The sequence below is a fragment of the Pipistrellus hanaki genome, assembly GCF_964339955.1.
Source record: "Pipistrellus hanaki genome assembly, chromosome: 7".
Lineage (NCBI taxonomy): Eukaryota > Metazoa > Chordata > Mammalia > Chiroptera > Vespertilionidae > Pipistrellus > Pipistrellus hanaki.
In genome coordinates this window covers 19,490,484-19,506,336 of record NC_140509.1, presented here as the reverse complement: position 1 = coordinate 19,506,336, position 15,853 = coordinate 19,490,484, and the positions used below count along the sequence as shown (strand labels likewise).

The window sequence follows — 15,853 nt, the reverse complement described above, 5'->3', positions numbered from 1 at the left end:
GCGGCAAACAAACATCTAATGAGAAACTTCAAAAAGGTTCTTTCCTTACCTGACATGGTCAGAGAAGAAGAGAAGGAAATATCAACTGTAGATGCAAGCGATGAGGGTGTCTCAGTGGCTGAAGCCAAAGAGCACATGTGTCCAGTACGAAAGTCACTGGTCCTACTGGCTACTGGTCACTGGTCACCAGTTACTGGTCAATGGTCAGTTGCGATGATCCAAATTTATTTACAGACAACTCCATAGGCACCCCAAGATTCTACCAGGTGGTGGTAGGTTTGGTGGGAGAATGATGTCACAAGATGGCAGTTTAAAGGGATGAGAGAGCCAATCAGGAGGTCAGATTCCCAAGAAGTCAGGATTGGATAGAGGGAGGGTTAGGTGAGGTAGGCCAACATGTAAATGGCCGAGCTCTCAGGACAGATGTGCTGGTGGACAAGACAGTTGTTCTAGACTCACTTTTCCAAGCTATGATGTTAGGAGAATAATCTCAAAGTTTGTTACAGACATTAATGAATATAATTAAGTAGTAATTACTTATATTCCATATATTATATTGTATAACATATTTACCATTATATATATTTTGCTAGTATTGTTAGAGAGAATGGAAAGGGACATCTAGGTTGCACAATTACAGTTTTTCTGAAATTATTAGTGAATTTATGACACCATCTCATTAGTGAATTTACCATGGCTTTTGAGAAGCAAAGGAGAGGATTAAGATGCCCTTTTTGTCAGTTGGTTCAAAAGTAAAATGAAGTTTCTTGAGCACATTTTGTGCAGAGTGATGTGGTGTAAGGCTCTACTCTTGTAGTTTCTTCTTCTTGAATCCCACCTTCCCTAGGCTGGGCTGGGCTGGGCTGGACCTGGCTAGGTTGTCCTGCATCTCCTACCACTCTCATTTTTTCTCCTTCATTGTAGACATTGTTTGTAGACAGGCTTTGATCCTGCATTCTAACACTTATGGATGTTACTTCCAGCCCACTTCCAGCAACGGGGTCTTCTTTGTAGTGTCTGATGCTTCCCCCAATGGACTCTGCCCTTTAGAAGCAACTACCAAAGAGCTAGGAGTCAGCTGACTGCAAACCTTTCCTCTTCCAGCCTTTGCTTGCACTTCTTCGGCCCATAATGTGCTCCCTCTGGTTCCTTGGGCCATGTAGGCATCCTGCCATCTTGCTCTATCATAGGTGAGAGGCATTCACAATATTACCCTTTTTCCTTCTTTCATAAAGTGTATCCAGTGTGGCAGTTACTGTAGTCTCCTCCCCCTTTGAAAACAGCCACTGTAGAACTTTGGGCTTCTAGGATTCTCTGTCTGCCATGCTGGGGTGCAAGGCCAGGCAAAAGTGAGGAGGAGAATGGTTAGAGAAACACAAGTCCATTCTTAGAGAATAGGGTACAGGCTAAGTGAAATTGTAGAAGACAAGAGAGATTTATGTGGGTATTTTAGGTTCTGTAAAAAATTAGTGGACACATTTTGGTCTCATTTTGTATTAAGAGAACAGACAATTTACATGTATATACAGCTTATAAACATGTATATATATCTAGTGTAGCAAATTCAAAGTATATTGCTTACTAGAGATTTTAATCTTAAATATATTTTCACTTTCTTTTATGTCATATGATCTCATTTATTTAAGTCATTGGTGTATTTGCAGAATATAGATTTTTTTGTTTTATTTTTTATTTATTTTATTTTTAAAATTTAATAAATCTTTATTGTTTTGATTATTACAATTGTTCCTCTTCCCCCCCCCAATAGCTTTCCTCCACCCAGTTTCCACCCCACCCTTGCCCTTAGCTCCCCACCCCCACTCCTGCACTGTCCTTATCCATAGGTGTACTCTTTTTGCCCAGTATCTTCCTGCACCCCCCATTAACTTTTCCCCCTGATAATTATCGGTCCACTCTCTTTCTATGCCTCTGATCCTATTATATTCACCAGTTTATTCTGTTCATCAGATTTTTTATTAACTTGATTTTTGGATTCACTTGTTGCTAGACCTGTATTTGTTGTTCATAATTTTTATCTTTACCTTTTTCTTCTTCCTTCTCTTCTTAAAGAATATCTTTCAACAATTCATATAATACTGCTTTGGTGGTGATGAACTCCTTTAGCTTTTTCTTATCTGTGAAGCTCTTTATCTTCCCTTCAGTTCTGAATGATAGCTTTTCTGGGTAGAGTAATCTTGGTTGTAGGTTCTTGCTATTCATCACTTTGAATATTTCTTGCCACTCTCTTCTGGGCTGCATAGTTTATGTTGAGAAATCAGCTGACAGTGGTATGAGTGCTCCATTGTAGGTAATTAACTGTTTTTCTCTTGCTGCTTTTAATATTATCTCTTTGTCTTTTGCTCTTTGCATTTCAATTATATGTGTCTTGGTGTGGTCCTCTTTGGATTCCCTTTGTTTGGGGTTTTGTTTGCTTCCTGGACTTGTAAGCCTATTTCTTTGACCAAGTGGGGAAAGTTTTTGGTGATTATTTCTTCAAATAGGCTATCAGTGCCTTGCTCTCTCTCTTCTTCTGGCACCCCCTATAATTCTGATGTTGGTACACTTGAGGTTGTCCCAGAGGTTCCTTACGCTATCTTTATATTTTTGTATTCTTTTTTGTTTTCGGGCTGAGTGATTCTTGCTTCCTTGTAATTCAAATCTTTGACTGGATTCTTGCAGTCCTCTAGTCTGCTGTTAGGTCTCCTTATAATTATTTTTACTTTAGTCAGTGTATGTTTAATTTCTAGTTGGTCCTTTTTCATATCCTGTATGGTCTCGCTAAATTTATCAGCCTTTTCTAGGAAATTCTTGAATAACCTTATAACAATGGTTTTGAACTCTATATCCAGTTATTTAGTTTCTACATTTCTTTCGTTTGAAATCTGTATCTTCGTCTCCACATTTTACACTGCTTTCCTGAGTGGTAGAGTAGCTTTGTATGCTAGGCGTTCTCTAGAGCACAGTGGCTCAGCCTCCCCAGTTCCCTAAGGTGGACACTCTTAGTGCACCACTTTGTGGACTGTGTGCTCAGCCTTGTTGTAGTTAAGTCTGGATTGTTGTTGGTATCACTGGGTGTTATTGACCTCCAGACCAATTGGCTGTGAGGATCAGCTATATCTATGCAATAAGAACTTCTGTGCTGGAGACACTGTTATGAGACAAGACTTGCAAAATTGCAAATCCTCTGTATTCAGCTTGAATGGTGTTGGGTTTCAGGGCGGAGCAGACAGCCTTGATTTCCCATCAGCCCTGTCCTATGAAGCCCCAGGGTCTAAGTGTCCCTTGGTAATTGCTGCAAGCACCTCTGGGAGAAAGCTGCCATGAAGTTTCGCATGCTGCCACGGTCCAGTTTCTCCCCCAATGAGTTGGGGTTTCCAGAAACTTGCCGAGAACTGGAGTTCCATGCAGTCGGGAGTTGCCTTCTCCCTCCTGCTTAGAAAGCCAGCTGCACACTCAGCTGCCCGTGCATTCAGCAGTCAATCCTCTCTGTGTGCGCATGCCTGCAGACCTCTGCCTTTCGCAGCTTCCTAGTCTCAGTATGTTTTCTCTTTTCTGACAGTGCAGATTTCCCCCCAAATGAGTCTGGTTTCTCAGCATCTCTCCCGGAACTGGAGTTCAGTGCAGTTGGGAGCTTTTGTCTCTCTATCGCTTTTGATAGCAAGCTGCCCATGCACACAGCTGCCCATCTTCTCCACACGCGGTTGTCCGAACCTCTGCCTTCTGCAGCTCCTCTGATTCTCAATGTACTTTCCTCTTTTCTTTTAGTTGTAGAATTTCCACTTGGCCAGCATTCCTGTGGTTTTGGTGGTGTCTGTTTTGTCTTTTAGTTGTAGTTTTAATATTGTTGTGTGAGGCAACAGTTTAGGTGTTTACCTATGCCACCATCTTGGCTTCTCCCACAGATTGTTTTTATAGTGTGTGGCAGCGCTCTGGTTTTGTCCACATGTTTTTTACCTAGTCGTATTATTTATTTATTTATTCATTGATATTGTTGTACTAGAGGCAAGATGCACAAAGATTCGTGCAAGAATGGGCCTTCTTTCCACTGGCTGCCAGCACCGCCTTTGCTTTGGCCAGAGCTGCCTTTCTACTCTGGCCCGGAGCTGCCTTTCTGCTCTGGCCTAAAGCCAACTTGCTGTCTTCCCAGGCTGCCCAGTGTCCTGGAGCAGCTGGGGTGGTGCAGGATGCCTACATCATCGCCATGTATGCTCAGAGCCTGCTTATGTAAATGAACCCACCATTGCCGAAACCAGTTTGGCTCAGTGGTTAGAGTGTCAGCCTATAGATTGAAAGGTCCCAGGTCCCATTCCGGTCAAGGGCATGTACCTTGTTTGCGGACACCTCCCCAGTAGGAGGTGTGCAGGAGGCAGCTTATCAATGTTTCTTTCTCATAGATTTTTCTAACTCTCTATCCGTCTCCTTTCCTCTCTAAAAAAAATCAATAAAATATATATTTTTTTTAAAACTTAACCCACCATCTTTGTTGGGATAATTTGCATACTCATTCCTGATTGGCTGGTGAGCTTCACAAAGTATGATCAATTAGCATGTTACTCTTTTATTAGGTAGATTAGAGATGTCTCCTTTATTTTCTGTTTTGTTCTCTCCCCATTGAACCCCTACATCCCACCACTGCTGTTCTCCCTTCTAACTTCACCACTACATTTTCTGTGTCCAAAGGCTATGCATATATGCATACAAGTTCCCCTGTTAATCCCACCACACATACCACTCCCATTCCAACCTTTCCTCTGAAATTTGTCAGTCTGTTCCCATGCTTCTATGTTTCTAGATCTATTTTGCTCATCAGCTTGTTTTGTTCATTAGATTCCACATATGAATGAGTTAATACTTATCTTACTCTGGCTTATTTAGCGTAGCATAATACTCTCCAGGTCTGTCTATGCTTTCCAAATGGTAAGAGATTATTTATTTATTTATTTATTTATTCATTTTTTACAGCATAGTATTTCATTGTGTAAATATACCACAGCTATTTTATCCACTTATTTGCTCATGAGGACTTGGGCTGTTTTCTAAATCTTAGCTATTTTAATTTGTGCCTCTTTGAACATAGGGGTGCATATATCCTTTCTGATTAGTGTTTCTGGTTTCTTAGAATATAGTCCTGGAAGCAAGATTATTAGGTCAAGTGGGAGTTCCATTTTTTTATTTTTTGAAGATATTCTTGACTGTTTTTCACAGTGGCGGCACCAGTCTGCATTACTAGCAGCACCCTACTCTTATCTTTAAAGATTCCACCATGGTAAGACACATTGCATATTTTTCCCTTGATGAATTTTTCTTAAAGCATCATGAACTAGCTTGTTCTGATGGGTTTTGTGGAGAAACTTAAAAAGGGGTCTGTGAAAAAGGACATTGTGTTGAGTTATGCTATGCATACAAGAATAAGGAACAGATGTGTATATTCAGCCTGACGTGGCCAGGTTTGCCTCTTTGTTTCTTCCTTGGTTTGTGCTTTTCTCACTAACACCCTTGTGACAGTGGGAAGGCAGGGCTGAGTTGCTAATCCAGTCTTCTACATGGGGGGAAGGGGGGCGCGAGAAGGGAGAGCAAAACTAAGTATACAGTTGCTTGAATGGAAAATAATTCAATCATGTATAAATAATCATACAACTATAAAGTCTGTGTTTCCCATACTCACAACTGTAAATCTACTTTGCCCCAGCTATATATGGAGTAAGCTGGTTTGGAAGAGGAATTCTATGGATCTCATAACTCCTCTTGATGGTAAGCTTTTAAAGTGCCTGGATCAGCCGAAACCGGTTTGGCTCAGTGGTAGAGCGTCGGTCTGCGGACTGAAAGGTCCCAGGTTCGATTCCGGTCAAGGGCATGTACATTGGTTGCGGGCACATCCCCAGTAGGGGGTGTGCAAGAGGCAGCTGGTCGATGTTTCTCTCTCATTGACGTTTCTAGCTCTCTATCTCTCTCCCTTCTTCTCTGTAAAAAATCAATAAAATATATTTAAAAATAAATAAATAAATAAATAAATAAATAAATAAATAAATAAATAAATAAAGTGCCTGGATCAACCTACCTGGGGCTTTTTATTGCCGTTGGGTATGAAGTGTGTGATCCAAGAGTCCAAATGTCCACAAGAAGGTAGCTCCTATAGATGAAATCTCCAAGGAGACATATTTCATTTATAAGCTAACTTTTCCTCTTATGAGATAGTTTTTTCCAAGATTGTACATTCTTACCTAAAAGAAATTGTGAGAAGTGTTGTAGTGTAGAGATGTGTCTGAAACTTATCAAAATTTTCAAGGCTTTCCCCCCATGGATTCCTGCTTTAATTAATTCCTAAATTCCTGATACTAGTATGTAAATGAGACTAACACTATGAGCTAAATATCTCCAGTCCAGACCAGTCCCTCCTTTCTCTGTGTTCCCATGGAATCCCTAGCTACTGCAGTTAGGAGGCTGGTCACCAGCGACCCAGTGTGCCTATTACTCTTCCCAGTGGGCATGGATGCTTCCAAGGATTTTTCTTTTGGGCTTTACTCAGTTGATGGAGGTGTTTGGACAAGGTGGCATGTGCAGCCTGGAATCATGAAGGAGGCCCTATCTTGCTATTCAAGTTAATGTTTAAGCTTCATCTGATGTTTGATCTCATGCACCAGTAACCTCTGGATGCTGTGCTGTGAAAGCCAGTTGGCCACCTATGGGCACTTACAAATAATGAAGACTTCGGAGACAGGCCTCAAATGGAGGCTTTACTCTACTGCATGCAATGTGACCTCAGCCCATTGCTGAGTCTCTCTGGTAATGTGACGCAGGGATACTGCCCTTGCATGTTGTGAAGAATTACTGAAGTGGTGTGTTGGGCCTGGGCATAGCTGTAGTAAATGATCATTTATTTCCCACGTCCTGTCCTGGGTGGGCTTCCTACTGCAGACATTCACTTCTGTAGCCCCTGTTATCAGCTGCTCCAGGAAAACTCTAAGCCCTTGCCACTCATCTGGTAGGTTTCTCTGATTTGTCCCCACTTTCTCTAACTATAATCATATATGGACTAGAGGCCCAGTGCATGAGATTCATGCACTGAGGGGATCCCTCAGCCCAGCAGCCTGCCCCATCTCTCACAGTCTGGGAGCCCTTGGGGATATACAACTGGCTAGGGAGCTGGCCTAGGCTGGCAGTTGGACATTCTTAGCACTGCTGTGGAGGTGGGAGAAGCTCTCACCACCGAGGCCACTGCACTGGCCAGCTGTGAGCCTGGCTTCTGGCTAAGCAGGGCCCCCCTCTGGGAGCACACTGAACACCAGGGACAGCTCCTGTGTTGAGTGTCTGCCCTCTGGTGGTCAGTGTGCATCATAGCAACCGTTCAGTCAATTTGCATATTAGCATTGTATTCTATAGGATAAGGTAGGGGTGTCGAACTCAATCGGAGAAGGGGCCAAAATCTAAAATCCAGCCTAAATCGGGGCCGAATGGTTTACTGAACAGTCATAAACTGACAATGTCATAAACTGACAGCCGAGTGCTGTGATGACAGCGCAGTGCGGGCCACATTGCAAGGCCTGGCGGGTTGGATTTGGCCCGCGGGCCTTGTGTTTGACACATGTGGGATAAGGCGACCCAATCCTATAGGAAATGTGTCCGGATTTGTTTTCTGTAACACTTATCAAGTGGTCATGACATATAAGGTCAGTCCCCTCAAGAGCTTTTTTACATTTCTCCTGGTCAACTTAGACTCAGGTTCTGCCCTCTCAAATCTATTAAAGATTTTTCTGTTTTCACACTAATCTCAGATCCTGCTTCTCACTTCTCCCATATATCCACCTTCTGCTTCTCTTTAATAATCCATTCCATTTCTCTCCTTTTGGCTTTTATGGCCATGGCCCATGTTCCTTTTTTCCTCATAGTACTTAGCCCTTGTCACTCATTTGCCCATACAACTTCCAATTCTTATCAGGCAGCCTTTGATCTCCATACCCACCAAAGAAAGAGCACAGTTAACAGCATCTCAAAACTCAAAATGCTTCTTTATTAATAATGCTAATTTATAATATTTATTCAGTTTTATTAAGTTATAAAATATATCAAAATAGAGAAATTCATATCTACCTATCTCGTGATCTTGCAATCTGTTTATCTGTCTATGGAAAAACAACAGGTACCCAAAGTGGCACCAACACTCCCATCATCTCCTACATCACATAGCCATAGTACAGAGAAATGTCCATTTCTTTCTCCCTCTCAGTGAAATGCTGCATTTTCCCCAATTTGGCAGCATTCTCACGCTCTAGTTGAGCCTTCCTCTTCATGGCCTCTCGATCTGGCCTCTGCTCATCTGTGATGGGTGTTGACATCACTGGCCCCAGAACCTCAGATTTCCTCCATGGTCTTGGTTGGAGGGCAAAATCCTGGAGAAGATAGTGGTTGTGAGGCTTGAGCGGGATCCGGGGCTGGCTCACAGCAGTGTGAACAGGCTCCCGCTGGAAACAAGCATGAGATGATGTTTTGTAGGGTGCAGGCCTAGAAGCAGGAGGCTGAGGGACACTAGGCTGGTCAGGGTTGTTCAAACCTGGTCTGGTTGAGTTTGTGGACATTGGCTGAGCTGAGCTGACAGGACCTGTCATAGATGCAGAAGTTGGCAGGGATGCATTGACTGCAGCAGGCTTGGCAGGGTTGGTCACAGCAGGCCGACGTGATGCCGCCTGTGGCCTGCGAGGAACACGTCTAGCTTGAGGCTTGTCCATGGTTGGGAAAACCAATGGCACCAACTTGACCTTACCGGGAGATGGCAGCTGGTCCTGGGATGGAGATGAAGACCCTTTGTCAGCACTTCCATGTAGTTTCTGGCATTTGACTTGAGTTATCTCTGGACCTTTGCCCTCCCCTGGAGAATCCCTCCACCTTTTAATAGCTGGGCGTGACTGGGGGCCTTTGGGGTTGCTTAAGTTTCCCTGGGCCCGTGAGGAAGACAGCTCAGCTTTCTTATCAGTCTTCTTGCCCAGTGCATGGAAAACCTGCACAGACTCCAGCATGTGCATACCCAGGCTGCTGCGAGGCTTTTTGATGGCCTCTTGTGGCAGCTCAGGATGACTTTTCCCCCTCTTCATCTTGGGAATGGCTGGCTTCTCCTGTCTCTTAACTTTGCTCCCTGACTGCTTCCTCTCCTCAGCTCTTTTGGAGTAGTTTTCTTTGTTTCTTTTGGTGTTTTCCTGCCCAGGGCTCTTAATTCTGTTGGTCTTGCTAAGTGCAGCCTTCTGAGGTTTGCTGTTAGAATGCTTGGCAATGTTTCCAGAAGCCCTTCCATCAGCTGCAGCATTGCAAAGAACCACTTCTCCCAGGAACACACAGTCTGGGCTCTCGGGCTTGATCACGGCCTTTGGAGCATCAGTGATAGGCTCAGAGGCTTTATGTTTGATCTTCCCGCCTGCATCAGAGTGAGCCTTTCCGACACTTGACTTTTTCTGCACCTCATGCAACTTGAGGCCTCTGGTGGTTTTGGTTTCGATCACCGTGGAATCTTGGGGCTGATCTAGGTCATCCAAGGGAGTTAAGACCTGTGGAAGTTGAATACCCTTCACCAATGTAGCGATGTCAGCAAAACTATCATTAGATTCAGTCCCATTTTCAGGTGCCCCTTGGTCCTTATGACTCAGGCTCTTCTTCCTCAAACCAGAGTTGTCACCACCAGGCTGCTTCTCTTGGTCAATTGGATCGATGTAGGCCAGGACCTGGGGAATGTCAGCTAATTCTAAATGGAGCAGTGGAGAAGCTTGAATTTCTCTTGGGATCTGGCAGCCATTCAGATGCTTGGAAAGTGTGGTTTTAGTATTCTCCACATTCTTATTCTCTTTCTGTTCCTGCCTTGGAGCTGGAGGCAGTGCCAGGAGATTACCAGGACTCTGGACTAGAGATGCCATTGCTATGTCCCCACTCTGAGGTGGTGGGTAACTCTCAAGTACCTGGATATGTGTGTTCCTGCAGGACTTGGGGAATTCTGGAGGTGGTAGATAAATTATTTGTCCTGGAAGTTGCAATGCCTGGGAAGTCTCCATCCCCAGGGAAGTCTCCATCACTGCAATGGAATCAAGGGGAAGTCAGTCAGTCCCTGGTAATAAGATGCTCCCCCAGCACCACCAATGCAGCAATCATGTGCCTTCCAACAGTGGCAAAGGCATTCCTACAAGGTCTTTAGCAGGATCATGAACAGCACCCTGTGCTAGGCGATAAAAGGGAACTGTTGTGTTTCTCAATGTTGACCATTCGGTATCATTTTTTCATTATTTTCTTTGCATTTCACAGGGTTGTTAGAAGTCAAATTAAAAAATGAAAGTGATTCTTTTCAAATGTTTCCTAGTCTCATATGGAACCTATTTAATTCTCTCAACTTTCCTGAGTGAATAAAAACACTTCACACCAAGTATTAAGACAGGGAATGGGGCCCTTCCTGCTGAAGTCTATAAGCAAGGGGAGATCATAGCCTGCTTGCTTTGGACAAGATGTTGGGAATGAGGTCCTACATCCAGATATCAACTAAGGAAAGTTAAACAGACACTGTCACAATATATTGTGAAATGCCTTAGAAAGAGACAAAAGCAAGAAATCAAGAGAGGTTATTTCAGGGGGCCTCATCAGGTAGGGCAGTGGAAAGTGTGGTGTCCCTGGGTATGCTCTTGATTTCTCCTACATGTGGCATCCAAGGCCGTTACAGTGCCCCACCTCCACCTCTATCAGGTGTCCTCATAAAGGATCTGAGAATGGAGGGCACTGACGGAAGGTGGCAATGGTTAAAGTCACCGGACTTACATTCTACCTGTCTGAGGACCCACCACTTGGTAGCTACAGATTGACCCTATTCCTCTTGAATGCTGACCTTATTCCTCTTCCTTATTCCTGTTTGTACTCACCTTGGAAGCCTGTCCTTGTGATGGGTTGAGGAGGCACAGAGTAGCAGATTCCAGAGGTGAAGACTGGTGGTATCATATCTGTGGGCTGAGCCTTCTTTAGCACCGTGACCATCCCTGGGCCAGGGGCAGAGGCCCTGCTCTCTGTGTAAGACACAGAGCCATAGGACTGCAGGTAGGGGCCACTTTCTGCAGAGAGCAGAGGGCCCTGATTATAGTAACACACCTGGCTTCCCTCCTGGTCGGGAAGTGGCAGGCTATGGCCCTGATTTGGAATGTGAGATGGTGCCTCCTGAACAAGGCTGACAGAAAGTGGTGGATACACAGGGGCCATGTTATGGACATCTGAGGTTTGATCACACTGGGACGCCAGAGACTTGGAGGAGACAGCTGTGTCCTGGCCAATGACAGTCACAGTGAAGTCTCTGAGTGATGGTGACGTGTTTCCAATGCCTCCTGTGAGAGCCCACTCAGAAACTCCAGGATGGGAATCAGCTGGAACTCCAGATAACATGGTTGTGCTAGAATGTTGGTAAAAGTAGGCACCACCCATGAGAGGTTGGAAAGAGGTGCCAGAGGCTGATGGCAGGTGCCATGCTGAGCTGATGGCTGGAGCAGAGACTCTGTAGAAATTGCAGACACTTCCTGGTAGGGAAGCTGCATGGCTCTCCATGGGAAGAGAGTACTGCAGAGACTTTGAAATTCCAAGGAAAGGTGCATTTTTGAAATTCTCTGTAGGGAATAACAGGATGATGAAAAATATCAGAGAGATTGATAAACAATGTGTGTATGAAAAATAACATTTTTTTTAAGATTGCCAATATTAGAAAGCCTGAAATACCAATACTCACTGAGATAACAAAACTCAAAGTTTATCCTCCTTGTAAATGCTGATGCTCCCAACCTGGGCAAAAATGTACAGAAGACCCAGGTGGTGTGGTTCATACATTGTTCTCTAGGCTAGAAGCTACCGCTCCCTGACTATCTGGCCCTTGAACCTGCAATAGTATTGATTTGTATGCTCTCTCCTAGAATCATAGCATTGTAGAACCAGAAGTCTTTAGAGAACCTTTGTTCTGACATTCTCATTTCCTGAGGGAGGAAACTGCGGCTCAGTTCTCTGCCTATGTCTGTATTAGTACCCGGTCCCATAACCTAAGCATCCTGACTTCCTTTCCAGAGCTCTGCGCATTACACTGCCAACATCTAGGAACAATAGAACTTCTGATGCAGGTGTATGTTTGTCACTTAGCAAACAGTACATCTATCGACATTGTTATTTTCAATGGCTCATTTTGCCTGCACAGTTTACATGCTATTCTCAAGAATGCACATAAAGCTCAATCCAGTTGGTAAGTTTAAAAGTTCATTCTTACTCTCTTCAAGCCTGGGTTTGGATCTTACTTCAAAATGACTATAAGTGAGAAACTCTCTTAGCTTTGGGCTTCTCACCTATAAAGTCATAATAATGATGATAACAGTAATAATTCATTTATAAGTGATACATTTCATATGATTTATATAAAATATATAAGTTCTGGAAAGACAAAGAGAAAAATTATACACAACATATATCATATGAATGAATCGATATGAGTACAAATTGTAGCAAACATTAAATCCTAATAAATTTACTAAGACATGAAGTTCTGCTTTATACATGCAATATCATAAAAGTTAATATTGCCTATTCTATTTTAGTGAATAATGTTAACCAGAAACAACCCACAATAGGTGATTTTCAATAAACTTCTAGCCAGTACATAGGAACAGAGAAGATATATCACTAAATATTGTATAACAAGCAGCACAATGCAATCAATGTTGCTGTATATGTGCCTTCAGTATATACAAACCAATGTTTCAGTAAAAACTGGTTTAAAGCAGAGAGCCAAATAAGTGTAAAGGAATTCCATTATTGTTTCTCTGAATATTCCCCAGCAAGTAATAGATACTTAGTCTATTATTAGTAATATTCCCAAGTAAGTAATAGATAGTCTATTATTAATATATATTTAATGAATGTAACTTCAAAACAAAGAAAAAATAATCATTGAAATGTATCACACAGGTTTTTATATTTATCTTAAAACCTAGATTATCATCATCTTCAACATCAAAAGACTTTGGGTAGATTCCAGAAAAGGGAATCTACCCAAAGTCTTAAAAACAACACCATTAGATTCCAATTAAAAAATTTAATGTAGGATTTTTCTAAAGCATCCATAGAAAGGCTTTTAGAGAAATGTGAACTTAGATATATGCGTCCTGATGTTTTCTGTTTCTCCTTCGGTAGCTATGACCTAAAATGAGGCGATGGCTGTGTCAGGGTGCTCTCTGTGTGTGGAAGAAAATAACTGTAAAGATGAAGTGCAATTCTGACTTGGAACATACTTATCACATAGAGGATGTAGTCTTTGTGATCCATTTAGGATATATCTTTTAAAGTCTTATTTTCTTTAGTAGACAAAACATTGTCATAGTTTAAAAATCAGAATATACTGAAACACTGAAAATTCTGTTATTTCCAATGCCCTAGATCAGTGGTCGGCAAACTCAGTCAACAGAGCCAAATATCAACAGTACAATGATATAAATTTCTTTTGGGAGTCAAATTTTTTAAACTTAAACTATATAGGTAGGTACATTATTATTAACTTTATTAGGGTACTCCTAAGGTGACCTTTGTTAAAAAGCCAAGGGGCCAAAGAGCTGCATGTGACTCAACAGCCACAGTTTTCTGACCACTACCCTGCATAATCACCTTTCTTAGTATCTTGTATATAACAAACATCATTTCTGAAATACAATTTTGAATGTTTATGTTCTAAACTGTCGCATGTCACCTTGTTCAGACAGGCAATAAAAAAACACAGGAAATGAATATGACTGTTTTGACCCACTGCTTTGGCTGGTGGTGCCCTACTCCAGCCTTACTTTCCTTCCTAGTCTGTCAATGTAAGCATTTGCTGAGATCCACATTATTTTGCCCTACTCTGAGATGATTTCACCCCATGCTCTTTCTGCTTTCATTTAAACTCTTTGGTTCCCTTCAATATTCCATTCCCAACTACCCTTTTTGCTCTTGAGAGCCCTTCCATGCTCTCCTTCCTCATTATTATGGTTTCCCCTCCTTCCTGCTTCTATTTCCCCCTCCCTCCTGGTTCCTAGGGCATGTGCTCATGAAAGCAATTTTTTTTTTTTTTTTTTTTTTTTTTTTACATCTAAATACTTGCATCCCTATAGTCCAATACTCTCCATCTTCTCTCCCTATTTTGTCTGGTTACCTAGTTTGGATAGAAAACTCCAAAACCACAGGAATATTACTTTTGGAACAGCACTCAATTTAAAATACTAAAGTTGAACCCTTGGTGGTGGGATATCATTACACATGAGATATCTTGTATATATCGCTAGTTCTCTACATGACCTAGGTTTTCATTCTGTTGCTGTTGAAACATTGTCAAGAAGTGTTCATTTTAATTTCAACATGAGTGTTCTTTAAGATTCAATATTTAAAGAGGAAGGGGTTGGAGTCCACAAGCAATCTAACATTTGAATGTAGTAGATGAGGAAAAAAATAGATTTTGTGAGAGAGTCAATGACTTGTCCAAAGTCACATTGCTAGTAGATGTCAAAATCCAAACTGAAATTAGTTCTTCAGACTTCTAGTTCAATATTTCCCCAAATTATTCTATTCTCTTTTGACACTATTACTAAATTTAGGGGCAAACAAACATCTAATGAGAAACTTCAAAAAGGCTCTTTCCTTACCTGACATGGTCAGAGAAGAAGAGAAGGAAATATCAACTGTAGATGCAAGCAATGAGGGTGTCTCAGTGGCTGAAGCCAAAGAGCACATGTGTCCAGTACAAAAGTCACTGGTCCTACTGGCCACTGGTCACTGGTCACCAGTTACTGGTCACTGGTCAGTTGCGATGATCCAAATTTATTTTCAGACAACTCCATGGGTAGCCCAAGATTCTACCAGGTGGTGGTAGGTTTGGTGGGAGAATGATGTCACAAGATGGCAGTTTAAAGGGATGAGAGAGCCAATCAGGAGGTCAGATTCCCAAGAAGTCAGGATTGGATAGAGGGGGTAGGTGAGGTAGACCAACATGTAAATGGCCGAGCTCTCAGGACAGATGTGTTGGTGGACAAGACAGTTGTTCTAGACTCACTTTTCCAAGCTATGATGTTAGGAGAATAATCTCAAAGTTTGTTACAGACATTCATGAATATAATTAACTAGTAATTACTTATATTCCATATATTGTATAACATATTTACCATTATATATATTTTGATAGTATTGTTAGAGAGAATGGAGAGAGACATCTAGGTTGCACAATTAGTTTTTCTGAAATCATTAGTGAATTTATGACACCATCTCATTAGTGAATTTACCATGGCTTTGGAGAAGCAAAGGAGAGGATTAAGATGCCCTTTTTGTCAGTTGGTTCAAAAGTAAAATGAAGTTTCTTGAGCACATTTTGTGCAGAGTGATGTGGTCTAAGGCTCTACTCTTGTAGTTTCTTCTTCTTGAATCCCACCTTCGCTAGGCTGGGCTGGGCTGGGCTGGACCTGGCTAGGTTGTCCTGCATCTCCTACCACTCTCATTTTTTCTCCTTCATTGTAGACATTGTTTGTAGACAAGCTTTGATCCTGCATTCTGACACTTATGGATGTTACTTCCAGTCCACTTCCAGCAACAGGGTCTTCTCTGTAGTGTCTGATGCTTCCCCCAATGGACTCTGCCCTTTAGAAGCAAATACCAAAGAGCTAGGAGTCAGCTGACTGCAAACCTTTCCTCTTCCAGCCTTTGCTTGCACTTCTTCGGCCCATAATGTGCTCCCTCTGCTTCCTTGGGCCATGTAGGCATCCTGCCATCTTGCTCTATCATGGGTGAGAGGCATTCACGATATTACCCTTTTTCCTTCTTTCATAAAGTGTAGCTAGTGTGGCAGTTACTG

The 15,853-nt window shown here is 42.3% G+C and overlaps 1 protein-coding gene across 1 annotated transcript; it reads right to left on the bottom strand.

Moving 5' to 3' along the window:
• Window positions 1-8,171: 8,171 nt before the first annotated feature.
• On the bottom strand, window positions 8,172-11,394 carry LOC311625692 (uncharacterized protein C2orf78-like; the record flags this gene model as incomplete). Its single annotated transcript, XM_084890217.1, has 2 exons — window positions 8,172-10,051; window positions 10,884-11,394. 2 exons carry the CDS (start codon window positions 11,392-11,394, stop codon window positions 8,172-8,174), a joined length of 2,391 nt encoding a protein of 796 aa, XP_084746343.1.
• Window positions 11,395-15,853: the final 4,459 nt, after the last annotated feature.